The sequence below is a fragment of the Sebastes umbrosus genome, chromosome 2 (genome assembly GCF_015220745.1).
Source record: "Sebastes umbrosus isolate fSebUmb1 chromosome 2, fSebUmb1.pri, whole genome shotgun sequence".
NCBI lineage: Eukaryota > Metazoa > Chordata > Actinopteri > Perciformes > Sebastidae > Sebastes > Sebastes umbrosus.
This window is the reverse complement of record NC_051270.1, coordinates 40764392-40782317: the sequence shown is the minus strand read 5'-3', so window position 1 is coordinate 40782317 and position 17926 is coordinate 40764392. Positions and strand designations below refer to the sequence as shown.

The window sequence follows — 17926 nt, the reverse complement described above, 5'->3', positions numbered from 1 at the left end:
GTCGGGGTTCTGTGCAGATTAGTCAAGTTCTTCTACACCAAACTGGGAAAAGCATTTCTTTATCCAACCGACCTTGTCATGTTGAAACAGGAGAGGATTTTCCCAAAACTGTTGCCATTAAGTTGGATACACACTGTTATCTAAAATATCTTTGTATGCTGTAAGATTTCTTTTAATTGGAGCTCAGAGGCCCAAACCACCAAAAATGTCCCCAGACTGAAAGTGCACAAATGTTTGTGGACAGAGGGGTATAAAGCACAGGTTGATATAGTGAAGAGAGATACTATATACTGTAAGCCCATAAACCACTCTGGCACCCAGCTACACATTATTCACATTTCCTGTTTGTTATTTGTCTGGTATAAAAGCGAAAGTTATCTATAGAATAGTTTATATTTGAGGATTTTCTCAGGTAAGTGGATTTTGAAAATCATAGGGGAAAAATAGTTGTTCTTTTCTTTCATAGAAAGCTCATTGAGTTCTTCTCTTTCCAGAGGGAGCGACTTTATAACAATAACTCTCTTTATTGTCCAAGCACATCTGGTGGAGCTGGAGCCAGCTGCTGTGCTGTTTCACTTCATTTCAATCTCTGGAGAGAAACAAAGAGAGAGAGAGGGAGGAGGAGATGGAGGAAGAGCAGGACGGAGGATGGAGAGAGGCTGTAATCCTGAGTAGTCAGAACTCCATCTCGTCATACTTATGGAGGTCTGGAGGGAATCTTGACAAAAAATTTGGAATAACAAAAACTTTGGAAATATTCAGTCACCGTAAAATCTCTGGAGAGCACCTGTAGGTTGGGTACAAACAAGTTTTCCAGAGTGTGTCATTGTTTTTAAAAGGATGATTATGGTTTACAACTTGGATCGTATTTTTGTAGATTTGGCCCTGACAACGTTGTGCTCACCAGAGTAATCTCTGTGAGCTCAAATGTCTGACTGGGCAAGAAACATGACAGTCACACAGTACATGTTTTAATCCAGCACTTGGGGTTAGCCAAACTACTGTCTGTTGTAAACATCCATGTTAATTCACAGACGGACTTCGTGGTTCAACTTTGACCTACTACACTGTTAGTTGTACTGTAGTTGTTCACAAACACACTTTTCCTGCACAATGAGGGATTATCATCATCATTTCAGACATGTTCACTTTTAGTTTTACCTCCAAATGAAGTGGTTAAAATAATCTGGCTAAACTGTCATGGATGATGAATGATCGAGTTATCCATCGGATTTGAACATACATAGCTATATGCCACTTCTCATATGATCCTTACCGTTGACCTGTTTATATATTTGGCATTGTGTACACTTGAACTTGCACTTTATTTGTATTTTATATTATTATTTGCATTCTATATATTTGCACTCTTTCCTACTTTGTACTGCAATTGCTGCACAACATTTTCCCTTGGGATCAATACAGTTCTAGCTTATCTTATCTTCTTTAAAATGTAGAGTGTGGAGGATTTGGTGGTGTGGTTGCAGATTGCAACCCACTGAGTACCCCTCCGCTCACTCCTCCTTTTCCAAGACTGACGTAATGTGAGTCGCCAAGTGCCAAACTGTGCTAACGCCGTTCTCCTTGCTCAGAGGCCATCCATACCATAACACTACTTTAGGAGCAACAGAAATCCGACTGCGGCTGGCGGTACCACGGTTTTACACTCTGCGGCTCACGTTACCGCAGTTTCACAAGCGTGTCGGAGAACTACGGTGGCCTTCAGGTAACATAAAAACGTGAAAGGCTTTCTCTAGAGCCAGAGTTTGGTTTGTCCGTTCTGGGCTGCTGTAGAAACATGGAGGAGCAACATGGAGGACTCTGTGAAGAGGACCTGCTCCCTATGTAGATATGAAGGACTCATTCTAAGCTAACAGAAACACAATGATTCTTAGTTTCAGGTGATTATACACTAATGAAAACATAGTTATGAATATTATATTCCATTTCTGCTAATAGATCCCCTGAAATGTTACACTCTGTTCCTTTAATAGGCGAGATTGGAGCAAATATGATTAAAAAAATATATTTTTATAAAACGGTCACTATATCCTGACAGTAGTTCATGAAACAGGTAACCTGAAAAAAATCATGTCCCTCTGTGTCCTCCGCTGTCTTCCGGTGCTCATAACGACATCTGCAAGATTTCACAGACCGGAGGAAAACAAGCAGTCAGAGCTGATCTGAGGTCTGAGGTCTGCTGTCCATCTGCCGTCTACGAGAGACGGCTGTCAATCACTCGCGAACTCCGACCAAACGGTCAAACTAGGCAGCGTTGATCAAATATGAATCAATATTCTGTTACGTTAATGTCTATTTCTCTCCTCAGATGTTCTCAGAATCATCTTGTAGTGCACGGTTTAGCTGTAAAATGAGAAAGTTTGTGACGCCGCCGCCATTGTGAAATCTAGTGAAGGAACGCCAAGTTCTGGTCACATGACCGGAGCACAGCCAATAGGAACGCTCTCTCTCTCTGAAATGACCTGTGATTGGTCAAAGTCTCCCGTCACGGGCTAGATGTTCTAAAGCCTGAAAACAGAGCCATGAGGAGGAGCAGAAGTCTAGTTTTCTCTCAGAACACTTAAATTACAAAATGCTGAAAGGTTATTATGTAATTTTGCCCAATGATGCCAAAAATATACTGCATACTGTGGCTTTAATATGAGGCGTCAGTCAGATGACTGACGCCTCATATTATAGCTCAGATGAGTTAGACAAGTTAGACAATCAAGTGGATATCTTCCAAAATTAAAATCTTTTTAATTTCAAAACTCCCTCTGTTTTCTTGTTGAGCTGCAATGGAGGGTCAGTAACACAAAGAGGGAATTGTGTACCAAAATGGCTTGAACTTTGGGAGATACTCACTTCATTTTGTTAACTCTGACTGCTGAAGCCTCATATTAGCTTCAGATAAACTTTGCATCTTTGCACAGAAGGAGGAGGACTGGTAAAATCTGTTGGTAAAAGCAAATTGTGAATTAAGTCCTAAACACTGCAACGCTGAAAAACAGGCCAAAGCCTCGAGCTTGTTGGTTCTCATTAAAAAAAGACATAAAAAAACAGACCACTTGAAAATATGATTGATTCTCTGAACATGTCACTCCGTCAGCTCATCAAACATTTGGCTGAATGAAATCATCACGATGAAATATCCTTAAAGTGTAAAAAACAAATCCAAATATAAAAGGCTGATGCTAATGTCATTGGTTGTGGTTGTTGGTGAGGACATGGGTCATGGACGGCTGTGAGTCAAACATGCTGTGGTCATTATTATGTGGGAAAGTGACCTACATAAGATCAAACTCACTAGAGATGTAGAGGGAGCCATATTGGCAAGAGTCAGTCTTTAGTTTCTGTAAATCAATTTGATGTGTGATAGGGATGTTTTGGCTTCTCACTCAGGCTTTTTTTGGGGGGGGAACTGGATCAACTGGGGACGAGGTTTGATTTTCTGGACCTCATCATCGCTGCCTGAAATACAACAAGGGGAAGGAGTATGAAATCCTCAAATGACCTTATCAGTGGTGTTGCATGTTTAAAAGTTTAAGCCGATAGCTAAAAATCATTTACTCCTAACTTAAAAGAATCATCTGAAGCTACTGTGTTTCAGTGTGAGCAACATATTATCATGTGTGCACGAGATGGATCTTGTTAAAGTAATTATCTTATTATCAAGATGGGAATTTTGTGTCGAGATGCACCGACTGCAATTTTCTTGGCCGATTCCGATATTTGAGTCTGACCTGCCGATTCCGACTTTCTTTCTAAGAACTATAATTACTAACTTTTTTTTACCACCATCCCAGAAACGTCCCATTAAATAATTTCAACTGTCAAAAATTCTAAATGTTATCCTTTTACTTTGTTATTGCCATCTATCATGGTTATTTGCATAGAAACACACAACTCAAATGATCAGGAAATAAATTATTGTATTTTTATTTTATTATTGGCATTAGTATTTTAAATTATGTAGTTGCTTAGAGCTAGTGTTGGGAAGTTAAGCAGGTGACAATTCCCTCTCTAATATCTATTTTATATTGCTGTGAAAACATCTCCTTCAAACAACTGGATTTATTCAAGTTTCTCCCTGAAAACTAAATTTTACCAGATTACATTTGAACACATCATTATAGTGTTATAATTTACCTTCGCCGAATTCTCATTTTTACTTAGTAGAGCTTGAACACAGCATAATGTAATAATGGAACTGCCGTTAACGGAGCTGTGTAGCTTCGTGCCGTCAGCAGACGAGCCGGTTACTGTGATCACTCTGAGCAGCATCATGGGAATGAATAACAATATAATAAGAGTCTGATAAAGTGACTTGTTCCAAGTGTTGTTAAGGTTGTTCCTCACAGCTGTTTTTGCAGTTGTGACAAATTGAGAGCTTCATGTCTCCATCACTCACACTGAAGAACTTCCACATCGACATCATGATAATTTTGTGCGAATAAGATAATAGCTTGGGCAGATAATAACTTAATATCTTATGTCTCTGTTTATATACAACTAATCTGCAACAGCAAATACCTTTAGAAAACTCTTTACGTTTTCTATTAACATAATGAGGAAATGTTTTTAATCACCATCACAACATATTTGATTATTTTCTTCCAAAATATCCGATCTTGCAATACAATTACTGCCCATATTGATTATTATTAAGCTTTTATGGGGATGTTTAGTCACTTACAGTACTTAGTTAAAGTTAGGGAAAGATCATAGTCTGGTTTAATACGGAAATAGTCAGCAGTGACTTCAGAGAGAACATATTTATTAACGTTTTATCTAAACCACGATCTTCCCCCAACCTTAACCAAAGTGCTTTTGTTGCCAAACCTAACTACAGACAGGATTCTCGATGCACTTTGGTGTTAAAATCCTGAGCTTTGTACGCCCTCCTTCCACCCTGACCACCTCTATGTGACTCAAGTGCGGTAGATAAATGTAGCTTTTCATTCACTAAACAAACACGTAGCCTCTCGACATAATCCAGGAAGCCATTATGTTTGACACCACAGAGTAATTGGCAAAACAATTTAGTGCCATATACACAGACTTTCTTGGAGACAGGTTGCTTGTGCACACAAGATAAAAAAAAATATCTTTTGGGACATTGGGTGCTTCAAAAATATCTCTGAACACAAAGTGGAAAACCATCTACTGTACAGTGATGACAGATAACATGTCGAGATCACAACTGAGGGCAACAAGTCATATAGTTATAGATGAGGCATGTCTGCTGTGCTTTGTTCACACAGTGAATAACTGCTGTTACAGGCTATTGTCTCTGCAGGACAGTCTGTACTCCCAGGTACCTTCAGAGTCTGCTGGGACATTTAATTTGATGCTGTGAAGCATAAATGTGAAATGAGCAAATCGTGGGGGGAAATCTGTCTGATACGCATCACTTTTTCCACCATTTACACAATGAGGCAATGGAGGCCTGGGGAACTGCATTTTCTTTGTGTGTGTGCGAGCAGTTGAGCGGGGGGGGGGGGGGGGGGGGGGGGGCGTTCAGGACTCAGCCAGATGATGTCATGGCCATTAAGGAAGTTGCAGCTATAAAAGAAGCCATTGAACTCAGAGCTCAGTGTCATTTTCAGTGAAGTCACACAGCAATGTTCCACCGATCACTAAGGAAACAAGAACCTCACTGACGCTGAGGAACAGTAGTTAGGAGAGGAAATATGGAAAACAGCACAAGAGATCAGGCTCCCGGTGCCTGTTAGAGGAGATAAATCAGAGAAGGCTGTGTTAAGTGGCCAACAGGCCAACAGGGAACTAAATTAGCAACAGGGTACAAAAAAGAACAAAAGGATACGATAAAAGGCGATTGAATTGAAAGTGATTGTGATGATAGAGATTATTGAGCCTCCAGCATCCTTCTAAAAAGGAAGTATTATGGAAAACTCAAATTGTCTTGTTTTGGGGTTCATTTTGCAGTTAGCTAACATGTTGGGAAGGAGGCTAAATAATGCTCCAAATTTAGGCTACATTTTGGTGAAGAAAAACTGGCATGGCCAACTTCAAAGGGGTCCCTTGACCTCTGACCTCCAGATATGTGAATGAAAATGGGTTCTATGGGTACCCACGAGTCTCCCCTTTACAGACATGCCCACGTTATACTAATCCCATGTAATGCACTCTTTTTCATGCAGTATAAATATGTCATCTATTCTAAAATGGTGTATTTGAATATTTCTGCCTACTGGGCAGTCTTGGAATTGCATAAATTGGGAAAAGCTGAGACTCTTGTAGATCAAATGAGCCCAATTGTGTTCATGTGTGATGATTTTTCCAAGCAGAAGTGCTTAGACATAAGTGAGCATGGGAATGGCCATCATATACTTCTATCATAATGTTCTAAGACCTTATATACTTTCAAAATGTATTTTTATCAATTAGGTAATTCATATTGTTTATTTCTGACTTATAACAACTTGACACTCAGTGCTGAGCTGCATCTCAAATTAATCTTCAGGTTCTCAGCTTTCAGGTGATGTACACCACTTCTCTGTGACATCTACTGCTGACCTGCTATCTCCCCCTAAAGACCCCCTGGACCCCCCTAAAGAAGACAGAAATGGGTCAATGAAAAAGAGAGATGGAGTGGAAAAGGTTAAATATTTGATATACTGCTGGGTGTAACTGTAGGATTCTAAAAGTGTCTTAGGGAGGCTTTTGCAGTTTGAGACGTTATTTAGTGTGATTTAATTATGAAGCTAATATTTCTGCCTGTAGCGCTCGTGTCACAATTGGAAAAGCTATTGATATCAGTGTTTTTCAGAATCAGGTTTTTATACTAGATAATGCCTTTGGATAAGGTGTGGTATATGAAGGGAAATGCTACCAGTAAATCACATTAGTGGTTCATGAGTAACGCAACTTGATTAATTACAGGTGGGTGTGAAGCTCTGGAAACCAAACGACTTGGAAAAAACAAACTCATTTTATGAAAACAATATCAGTGTACTTTGCAGGTATACATTAGTCATACCATCCGTCAATAATAACTCAATAAACTGTTGATGATGAGCAGTTCTTAAACTCGGCGCTGTATTCACTATAATCACCTCTGACAACATGTGGCTTTGAAATGGACTCAACCGGATCATAGACCACATTGTGGTCTTCTGTTCCCTGCTCGTCTGGTGTCTGGTGTCTGGTATGGTTTGATTCTAGGTCCCTTATCATTCTCTTTTTGAGAACACAGTATACCCTTCTTAATTGGCAACCACCACATGCTAATGCTGAGGCCAATGCAGAAATACTTTAAGTTAAACCAATCTCTGACTGTATTCAAATGAATGGGAACAACCATTCATTCTTCTCTCGTTTCAGTGATTTACGACAGAAGCCCTGAGAGGCAAGTCAAAAAAAATAAATTGTGGTGATCCATTATTTTCTAAGTCTGTTCTAAATTGCTTTCTATCCTGTGTTTATGACTTAAGAACAGGCAGTGCTTGAAGTGGAAAAAAATAAGTGTCGGTACTCTCTTTTTCACTTGTTCAGCCGCTATCAGCAATCTCTTATTCCTATTTATTCATTATTTCTTTAAGCATGTTAAACTGTGTCAGTCATAATAAGCTGTGGTTTTATTGCTATTATTATACTTGGGCTATGCATCTTCTAGAGTTGGCTTATAATACTCCAATAATATTCCAACTGGAACATTATAGGGTTAAAGTGGTGTGTTTAGTGTTAATAGTTAAAGTGCTTTCCTGTGTTATCTGTAGCCGACTGGGTATCATTTAGGTGTTAGGAGCAGTGTCCCAGTCAACATATTATACAGCAGGATAAAGAGACACATTCTGAATATCTATAGTGAATAAAAGATACTAGGAGATATACTAGGATCATTTTGGACCATTATTATTACTAATTAAATTATTTTTATTATTAATCACAGCCCTCGTCCGAATATTCAATTCTTCTGGAAATATTTGTCTTATAAAATCATATCTATAAAAGAAACAAAAGATCAGATTCAGAAAATTTTTAAATAATGTTTCATTAATTATATTTGTTCACAAATAAAAAAAGTTATGATGAACAGTTTACTAATTATTTGACAAAAAGGACATGATCATTGTATTGATAAATTACAGCAGTCTTGTTCAACACAAACTACAGTGAAGCATCAAAACCTCTTGGTTGTATCTAGTGAAGCCCGTCTGCGGTCGGAGGACGCGGGGGAGACCGTAGCTTTGGTCTCCAGGACCGGAGTCTCTGCTGTACTCTGCTCCTCTGCTCCTCTGCTCCTCTGCCTGCCTTCACTCACACACCGCGCTCGTTCTCGCTCTTTCGCTCCACCTCTCACATGCATGCGCACACACTCCACACTGCAGAAGAGTTAGTTTAGCTCTGAGAATATCTAGTGAATGTACAGTGGACGTTTGTGCAGAAATAACTGCTGCAGCTCCTCCAGACCAACAGAGGTTTCCCGTGTCTTGTGAAGTGACAGGGCTCCGCAGAGAGAAACGTTATCGTCACCGACCAAAACTCCGGTGTCTCCTGTTCCCTCCGACCGCGGTCGGGAGGCTGAGGCAGGAAAAGCCAACACTAGGATCAGCATTGATTCATGGAGAGACCTTGGTCTGGTTACTGCCAAGCAGCTGAAATATAGAGTGATATTGTGCTTTTAGCTGACGTGTGTCGCCTCACTGTGTTGAGCGATGCTCGTTCATGTCTATGTAGAGCGAGCACAAGCGCGAGCAACAGGACGCTGACTTTTGTTGACTTAACGGCCACAGGTGTCGCTGTTAACAAGACATTTCTGATTCTTACAAACAGTTCCTTTAAAAAAATTGATCACCAGAATTTCTTTGTTCTTTTTTGCCTCTCAGGGCTTCTGATAACAAAGATAGCAAGAGCGGTAAATATGGTTGACAGCACAGACACCCCTGTCATGTTTTCTGCAGTCTGTTCTCCCTCTACATAAATATGTACATCATGTATACTTTATATATCAAGTCTCTCATGTCATTACACTGTTCCATGCTCAGGATGAGTCACCTGATGATCAGACTACCATATAATATTGGTGGGTGATGATGGTGATCTTGTTTTAACCACTGATGATTAAGTTTGATGTCATTTTGTCACTAACAGATACAAGCAAACTAAATTTTGGCGAGGAAAAACTGTCATGTCCATGTTCAAAGGGGTCCCTTGACCTCTGACCTCCAGATATGTGAATGTAAATGGGTTCTATGGGTACCCACGAGTCTCCCCTTTACAGACATGCCCACTTTATGATAATCACATGCAGAGCATTTGACAAATCTCCCTTTAAGGTACATTTTGAACAGATAAAAAAATGTGCAATTAATTTGCAATTAATCACAATTACATATTCTAATTGACTGAAAGCCCTAATCAAAAGTAAAAGTACTCACATGCAGGCAGAATGGCTCCTGTCAGTGTAACATCATTATAAATGATTATTTTAGTGCATTTACATATTAAACACATTTCAATATCAATCTGGTCGAGAGTAGTAACTGTCAAGTAAATGTAGTGAAGTTAAAAGTAAAAGTGAAATAATACCAGAACCCTGAAGTAAAATACAAATACCTTAGAATTGTGACGACAATTTATCCACACTGAATGAATTCATTTTATCCTGCTGGTGTAGGTAAAAACATCACCAACCTGTGAACGTCATGTGTTAAAGGTAGTGTCCTCTCACCTGATGAGGTTCTGCAGGAGCTGTCTGCTGGAGCTTTTTCTTCTGATGGACTCTGACATGGTGGATTGGGCTGCTCCTGATTGGTGGTCCTGATTCTGGTGCCGGTCGTCGTGCAGCCTCTGGTCCTGGATCTGACCTTGGTTCTGGTCCTGGAGGCTTAGATGTTCCCTACAGCTGCTCTCTTGTTCTTCTAAGTGTGTCTCTGTGGCTCACGTTGGCCTCTCTCTCTCTCTCTCTCTCTTTCTCTCTCTCTCTCTGTTTGCTCGCAGCTCTATCCTCCCTCCATGTGGTTTTCATTGAAGCCTCTCACCCTAACAGGGGTCATGTGACTCACCCAAGGGGGAAAGTAAGATGATATCATAACAGTGGATCAGTGACAATATTATATGCATGTGTATTGTACATATTCATATTGTGAGCAGAGCGACACAGTGAGTGTGTTGTACACTCATTTTCTGAACACATTTAGAGACTCCAACTTGTTATAAGAGAAATAATTAAAAAATGACACAATAGCTGTGAGATGCAGCTTCATCCTCCATTGTTGTTGTTTTCTGAACAGAGTCCTGACTGTTGAGTGATTTACAGCCTAATAGGAGCTGCTGGGTATCTCACGAAGTTAAAGTTTGACGTTTGGTAATTAATTAGTTTTTTGTTTTCTGTTGAGATCCAAGAAGCAGAGAAAAAAAATTGGAAGTGTCTAAATCAATCAGTAAAGATGATAAATGACTGTGGAAATAATGTTTTAAAAACAACTTAAGATCACCGGTTAGCATGAATGTGCACATTTATGTGTTTTTCTCTTCTACTTTACATAAATGTTTCTGGTGATAGTATACATTCTGTGGTGTTCTTATATACTGGAAAAACAAAGTACGGAAACTTGTGTTTGGTGGATTATTTCTCTGTTGTTACAATGCTAATTGGCATTGTATTTTACATCGTTGGAAAGCCTGTTTATTTACCTTCGCAATGATGTCCAACTTGTGATGATCATGCATTTGTGGGATGAGCAGCACAGCTGATTATGTGGGTAGCGCCCAAGAAAAATTTGCCAAAATACTCTGCCAATGGTAAACAGTGTATTCTCATAAGGCTGCCCTTCACCGTCAGGCCCGTTTGCGCTGGTGTCGCAACACAGACAATGGAACCTGAACATGTGGGGGAATGTCATGTTCAGTGATGAGTCCAGGTTCTGTCTGCCAAAGTTGGATGGCAGGGTCAAAGTATGGAGACGACGTGGAGAACGCTATGGTGATTGTTGCACCGATGGAGTAACAGCTTTTGGTGGGGGTAGTGTCATGGTGTGGGGCGGCATCTCCCTCACTGGCAAAACAAGGCTTGTCATCATTGAAGGCCATCTCAATGCAGTGAGATATCGGGATGAGATTCTGCAGCCAGTGGCGATCCCACATCTCCACAATCTGGGACCTAACTCCATCCTCCAAGATGACAACGCTCACCCCCACAGAGCCAGGGTTATCACAGACTACCTCCACAATGTGGGAGTAGAGAGAATGGAACGGCCTGCCAAGAGTCCAGACCTCAACCCAATTCAGCACTTGTGGGATCAGCTTGGGCGTGCTGTACGTGACTGACACAACCACGCTTGCTGACCTGCAACGAATCCTGGTTGAGGAATGGAACGCCATCCTACAGCAACGTGTGACCAGGTTGGTGACCAGCATGAGGAGGAGGTGCCAGGCTGTTGTGGCTGCGTATGGATCTTCCACCGCTACTGAAGCTCCTGACGGTGTATTAAATGAATAAAGTGTAAAATAGCCAATATGTCTTGTTTGTTCCTTGTTACTGATAGAGAGTTCAATCATCCAATCCACCAAACAACTCAAAACAAGAGTCAATACCAACAGGAGAATACACTGTTTACCATTGACGGAGCATTTTGGCAAATTTTTCTTGGGCGCTACCCACATAATCAGCTGTGCTGCTCATCCCACAAATGCATGATCATTACAAGTTGGACATCATTGTGAAGGTAAATAAACAGGCTTTACAACCATGTTAAATACAATGACCATTAGCATTGTAACAACAGAGAAATAATCCACCAAACACAAGTTTCTGAACTTTGTTTTTCCAGTTTATTTACTTTGAATCGCACTTCTGGCAAATTAAAATCTGAAAAAAGAACATTTACATGCCTATAGAAATCCTGCAGAATGGTCCGCCAACCACTAATTTGCCACAGGCCAAGCACCTTTGTTACAAAAAACCCTGCAGAATCCAATAATTAATTTTTTTTTTATTAGGATTAAGACAACTATAATAACTCAACAACTTTTTTATATACTTAAGTATATTAATGTTGATTTGGAAACTAGTTCTTAGCTACATCTGGTGCAACACATCTCTTCTCCTTGTGTCAGATCCCTGACAAATAAATGTAATAAACTAAACTCATTTTAAAGGAACTTAAATTGCAAGAATGTATATGAATTAGGGCTGTCAGTTGATTGAAATATGTAATTGCATGATTGTCCATAGTTAATTGCGATTAATTGCAAATTAAGCACACCTTTTTTATCTGTTACCTTGAAGGGAGATTTGTTAAGTATTTAACACTCTTATCAACATGAGAGTGGCCAAATATGCTGCTTTATACATACATATGCATATATTTATTATTGTTAATCAATGAACAACACAAAACAATGACAGATATTTTCCAGAAACCCTCACAAGTACTGCATTTAGCATAAAACAATATGCTAAATGCATTTTTTAAGGAATTTAAATGGAATTTCTGATGTAAAAAAAATGTATAGGAATTGTATATTATTGTGCAGGAAAAGCTGAGTACAAGTTCAACTTTTTCTATCTATCGTTATGGAACCGAAAATTAAATACAACATAAAATACAAACATGAAAGAGAGTGTAGATCAGGGGTTTTCAACCTTTTGCAACTGAAGGCCCACTTGTGATTGTCAAAACATTTCCGAGGACCACCTTCCCAAATAAATGAGTAAAAAACCTAACATGTTTATACAACAAATAATAAACTGGGCTGTAGATATGTGTTATGCCACTGTCAGCTGTAATGACCAAAATACATATTCTGCTTACCCTCAGTGAGACACTTGGGCTTGCCTTTATTCCTTCCAGAAGTTGGCATTCGATGTCATCACTCATGTCAATAATTCTTCTGCTCACGGTGTCATTGGAGAGGGGTATTGACTGAATTTTGGTTGCAGCGGCTTCCCCCAGTAACTCTCGGCACATATCCACAGCGCTTGGCAAAATAAGCTCCTCTGCAATCGTAAAGGGTTTCTTGCTACGAGCTACACGAGCAGCAACTATATAGCTAGCTTTCAAAGTGGCTTTTGACTGAGTTGTTAATGTTGTGATGACTTTCTGTTGTGCCTGAAGCCCGTCCCTTTTCCTTAGGAAATATTATTTTGGCTTCTCGACGCATCCTGGGTGCTTTGTGTTTAAGTGTCTCTGGAGCTTCCATGGTTTTAGCGCCTCATTTGACAAGATTTCGCCACATTCAACACATTGTGCCTTGGGCTCAGCATCACTGCCTGCCATTACCAATCCAAATTTAATGTATTCAGGGTCATATTTCCCCACCACACGCTTCAGAGCTTTTACTGGCGCAGGGTTGTCTCCCACATCACTTTTTCGCTTTAAAAAACGATCCATTTTGTCTCACTGCATCCGAGAATGTTAGCTAGCTAACAGTGGCAAACACGTTTGTCTCTACCTGATGATGTTTGGTGTTTTTACACAAGGCCTATTGAAGGAGGTTGGGTCACACTTAATCAACGCGCCTTCGGGGTACCGCACATGCGCAGTAATATCTGCTCTGCACTCGCCGAAATTGAGCCGATCGCAACGCACGACCGCAGCTCCAGTTACACTGCGCATGTGTTATACCCAATACAAGACCCGTGTCCGACCGTGTCTCAGCCTCCTTCAATAGGCTTTGGTTTTACGGCAGCTGGCATCTTACCTCCTTTAGGTTTTACCTGTTAACTTTGCTAAATAATAATAAAAAAATAATCTAGTACCACTGCCTCCGCAGCCCACTAGATGGCGCTCTGCGGCCCACTGGTTGAGAATGGCTGGTGTAGATAATCCTGTCTGCATAAAGACATTATAAAGACAGCAGGTAACGGAGTTGAAACTAGAACTTTAGACGAGACAACAAGCCATCCTGTTTAAGCTGAGATATGAGCAGCAGCCTGAGAACGAGGCTGAAGGAATAATGACTTTTGTTGTATCCTGTTACTGTTCAGCAGGTTATGAATAAGATATGGCAGCTCAGAACAGGAGCAGCTGCTGGAGGCCACGAGCTGATCGGCTCCGTCCAGCTACAAAATACTCAAAGTGTCGTCACTGTCAGAGCATCAGGGCTCAACGCCGCCCCGGCTGTTGTCATTTGTTTGTTTTATTTGTGTTCAGACACTCAGATAAGAGACTCAACTCACAGCTTCTGAACACAAACACAAAAGTGGAACTTTTCTCTTTAAAAACTCTCTCCGTCTATCAGTCCAACACTCACAGATGTGCATTAGGTCACACAGGCATTTCCAGCCAACACTGATTTACACTCACACACACACACACGTACACACACACACACACACACTGTTTTTCTCTATTTCGCTCGCCCACCCCCCTCAATCCCGCGGGAGCTTGAAACACTCACAAACACTCCACAAAACGGTCGCCATGGCAACACTCCCACAGCACTTAACACAGTCTGACTGTTGTAACAGCTCGGCATGAGGCTGACGCTGATGGACTTCAACACTTTCTCCACTGTTTCCCCTGAAGGAGGAGTTCAGTTTAGAGAGTTAATGCATGAAAACACAACTCACACACACTATCAACTTCGTGGCTGACAGATCTGTGATGTCCAGTCAAAGGATTGCTCTCCTTATTGCTCTAATAAGTTGATAATCAACATACATTTTCAGTTGCAGGTAATATTCACAGCGTCTTTTAGATTTATAAGTGTCCATTGACTAAAATATTCCAATATTAACCCAGGATAGACAGTGGAATATTGGTGTGTATGTAAACATAGTCAATGTTATAGTCACTATTACTCTGAATATGACAATATTCCAAATTTGATACGGGTCATGTAGAAAGCCTATTCCGTTTAAATTAGGGCCGTCAAAGTTAACATGATAATGACGTGTTAACGCAAATTAATTTTAACGCCACTAATTGCTTTATACAGCACATTTGGAATTTGTGTCTCAACTGGGGTTTTTACAGCAGTTTGCGACACACTGCCTATTGTCTGTTACGGCCAGCTCTGTGCGTTGTACACAAACCAACTAGCTGAGTTTACAGAGATGCCCAAAAGAAAAGCCCACATTTCTCGTTGGAAGGAGAAACACACCTACTTTTAATCATTATGAAAGACTTGGATATCAACAGGTTTTTGGATACGCACAAATATCACAACACCGACCTTTTCATGAAGGTGGTTGAAGGAATGAAAGAGGGAGGCTGTGTTTGCACGGTTGAACGTCCGCCACCAGTTACGTTAATTGGAGTATGCACAGCTGCATGTAAATGGGACTATTAGTAGAATATACATTTTCATTAGCCATGTCAACAGATTAGTAGGAATATTGTCTTTTTCGGAATAAAGGCAAAAACCAGAGTATTTTGTGCATGTAAACCTTGTCACAATAAGGTCTGTTTTTGACACAATGTTGGTGTTTCTTTCTGTAATAGCCATTGGATGTTTTTACATTCAGTAATAACCTCCCTACATAGTAGTTTTCATTGTTAGTGGTGGATTCAAATTGCCTTCACGTACACAAGGAGGCGATGCATGCATGTAATCCTGCGTAATATTATCTCATTGATAACAGCCTCACTGTTAATGCTCACTCTCCTGCAGCCGTATCAGATCTGTATTAAGTTACTGCTGATTCAAAGATGTCCAACTGCTGGTGAAAGACCATGGTGCTTTTATTGTGAAGTAGTCAGAGAAAACACAATGTGTTTGTCAGAGGTTAGGTCAAAAAAGTGTCAAAAAAAAAAAAAAAAGACACCAGTCATTTTTGACACGTCACAGTCAGGAGCAGCTACAGTGAGCTGTCAGATGAAGAGCTGCAGGTGACTGGCTGCACACCTCCAACTCCTCAGCAACCTAACCCAGTCGTTCCACTATGAGGACCCACTTGTCAAAAAATGGCTCCATAGCACCACTAATGGTCAAAAACTCCAAAGAGTATCTTTGAAGTCATTACAAGGAGAATTTCAAAATGTTCTACTTTGGCGCCCCCTATAGAGCCCATTTCTGTAACTAAACATGATGATGTATTTTTGTGGAGGCAGAAAAATTCTCTGAACACATTAGCTAACACTGGCTAGCAAGTTTTGTTGGTTTGTTTTTTAACAATGGCTGAAGAAAATATGAGTTTCTCTGAATATTGTACAGTCACATGCTCCCTGGGCCCGCGAGTCTTACTCCAGAAAGTTAATATTATCCAACGGGACCAGATTGGCCGACCCCTACACACTGACTCAATGGCCAGACACACCTATTAGAAAAACCAAGCGTGTATAGTAAAAGAAACTGAGGGCGTATAAATCATTGGATTCCTATAACTATCCTGCAGAAAAAGTTGCTATTCCAGCATTGGTAAAAGCTGCCTACACTGCAAAGCAACCCAAAAAAGTCAGACAAAAAGAGTCTTACAATATCTGCGAAGCGTTTCAGAGATGGAGAGAAAATGTTGCTAATAGTTTAGCTTTTCTGGTTCAGCTTCATTATGATATGTTAATGTTCGTAATGGTAATAGTGCGGGAGTGGCTTTGGAAGGAGAGCCTGAGGCGGCAGACTGTCAGTGTTGCAGACTTGGTGACTTTCTCTCTAGATTTAGGGACTTTTGGAGCTAGTTAGCAGCTAATGCTGCTAGCTACTTTCATCGGAAAAGAGTTGTCAACACTGGGCTTGTTTTTTGTCTGTATCATATTACTCATATAACTCTTGCTAGTTTCCCTAAATCGCCCACCCTGCCTTTAAAGCGTGATTTGCTTGCTGCATCTGTGAGGATCGCGAGAGTCTGCACGGCCAAAGTGACGTCACACCATCAGACACGGCCCTTCGCGGGGGTTCCATGTGATGTCTGTGCACATCCACATTTTTCAAATTTGGATGTGCCCATCCAAATATGTGGATGGGCGGAGAAAATGGAGAACTTTGAGAATATCGGTTGACCTTGAGGAGAAACCCGCACGGAGTATAAAAGATCCAAACGTTTCCTCGTCACGATTCCCCGTCAGCTCAAGTCTGTGTGGCGGTCCTTGTGGAAAATATGACCGAAGCTTAACACTGTGACATAATCATGATGTGGCAGACAGAAAGCAATGCTTCTTGGCTTACTTTTTATGAAAATATGATTAAGTTACTTAATCACTACAATCTTATATTATTCATTTAAAATTGACCTGTCCTTACTAACATGTATTTTGGTTGAGTCTTACAGATGAGTTAGTGTTACCAACGGTGTTAGGATCAGTCTACACAATATGTAGATATTCAGCAAACATTGTGACTGACTGACTTCTCATTTTCTTGCATTATGAAAATGTCTTGCTTGATCAGATGTGTCTCCTCAGCTTGTGTCCCCTGTAATGAATCTGCCTCTGCTCTCTCCACTGACTTTGTTTGCCTTCATGCTAACTTTGCATTGTGTTAATTGTGTTAATTGAATGTTTAATCACAGTTAGGTTGACAGACATGTTACTATTTAATACATTACTGTACAACTTGAGAACTTAGGTTTGAGTTTCAGCCTGAAGGTTGCAGCTCTGTTCTTCCTTCTGGGACAAAACAGCCCATCAATCTCTCTCACTGAGGTAAACGTTGCCAGCTGTCCCATAAAGACGGCGTCACCAGCAGGAAAGCCGCCACTGCGGGTCCGATCCAGACAGATGAGGGAATGGATTCAAGGTGAGTGACGTCAAGAAGGAGCATTCAAGAGCTAATCCGAGCTAAAGTTGATAGAGCTTGTGGAGATGGTATGCAGGTTGCAAAGGATACACTGCCTCAGGAGTATGTCTTTGTTTTAATTGATTGATGCACGGATGTCAATCATTAAATCTGTTACAGGAAGAACTCACTGGACAGAAGGCAATCTTTGTTGCAACATACAACATCGGGTGGGTGTAAAGTACAAAGTGTCATTAATCTATAGGAGTCCTGCAGCATCCTTGAGTGTCCTCCCTTTCTG

At 40.5% G+C, this 17926-nt stretch overlaps 1 protein-coding gene across 1 annotated transcript in view; it reads right to left on the bottom strand.

The window, feature by feature from the left end:
- Nucleotides 1-10022, bottom strand: part of LOC119478994 — a 28887-nt gene extending 18865 nt beyond the window's left edge. Inside the window, exons 1-2 of the mRNA XM_037754125.1 lie at nt 10008-10022; nt 9698-9853 (exon numbers count right to left, since the gene is read on the bottom strand). Coding sequence (XP_037610053.1) covers nt 9698-9853; nt 10008-10022 — 171 coding nt within the window. The remainder of the gene's footprint in view (nt 1-9697; nt 9854-10007) is intronic.
- Between the last annotated feature and the right edge of the window lie 7904 nt (nt 10023-17926).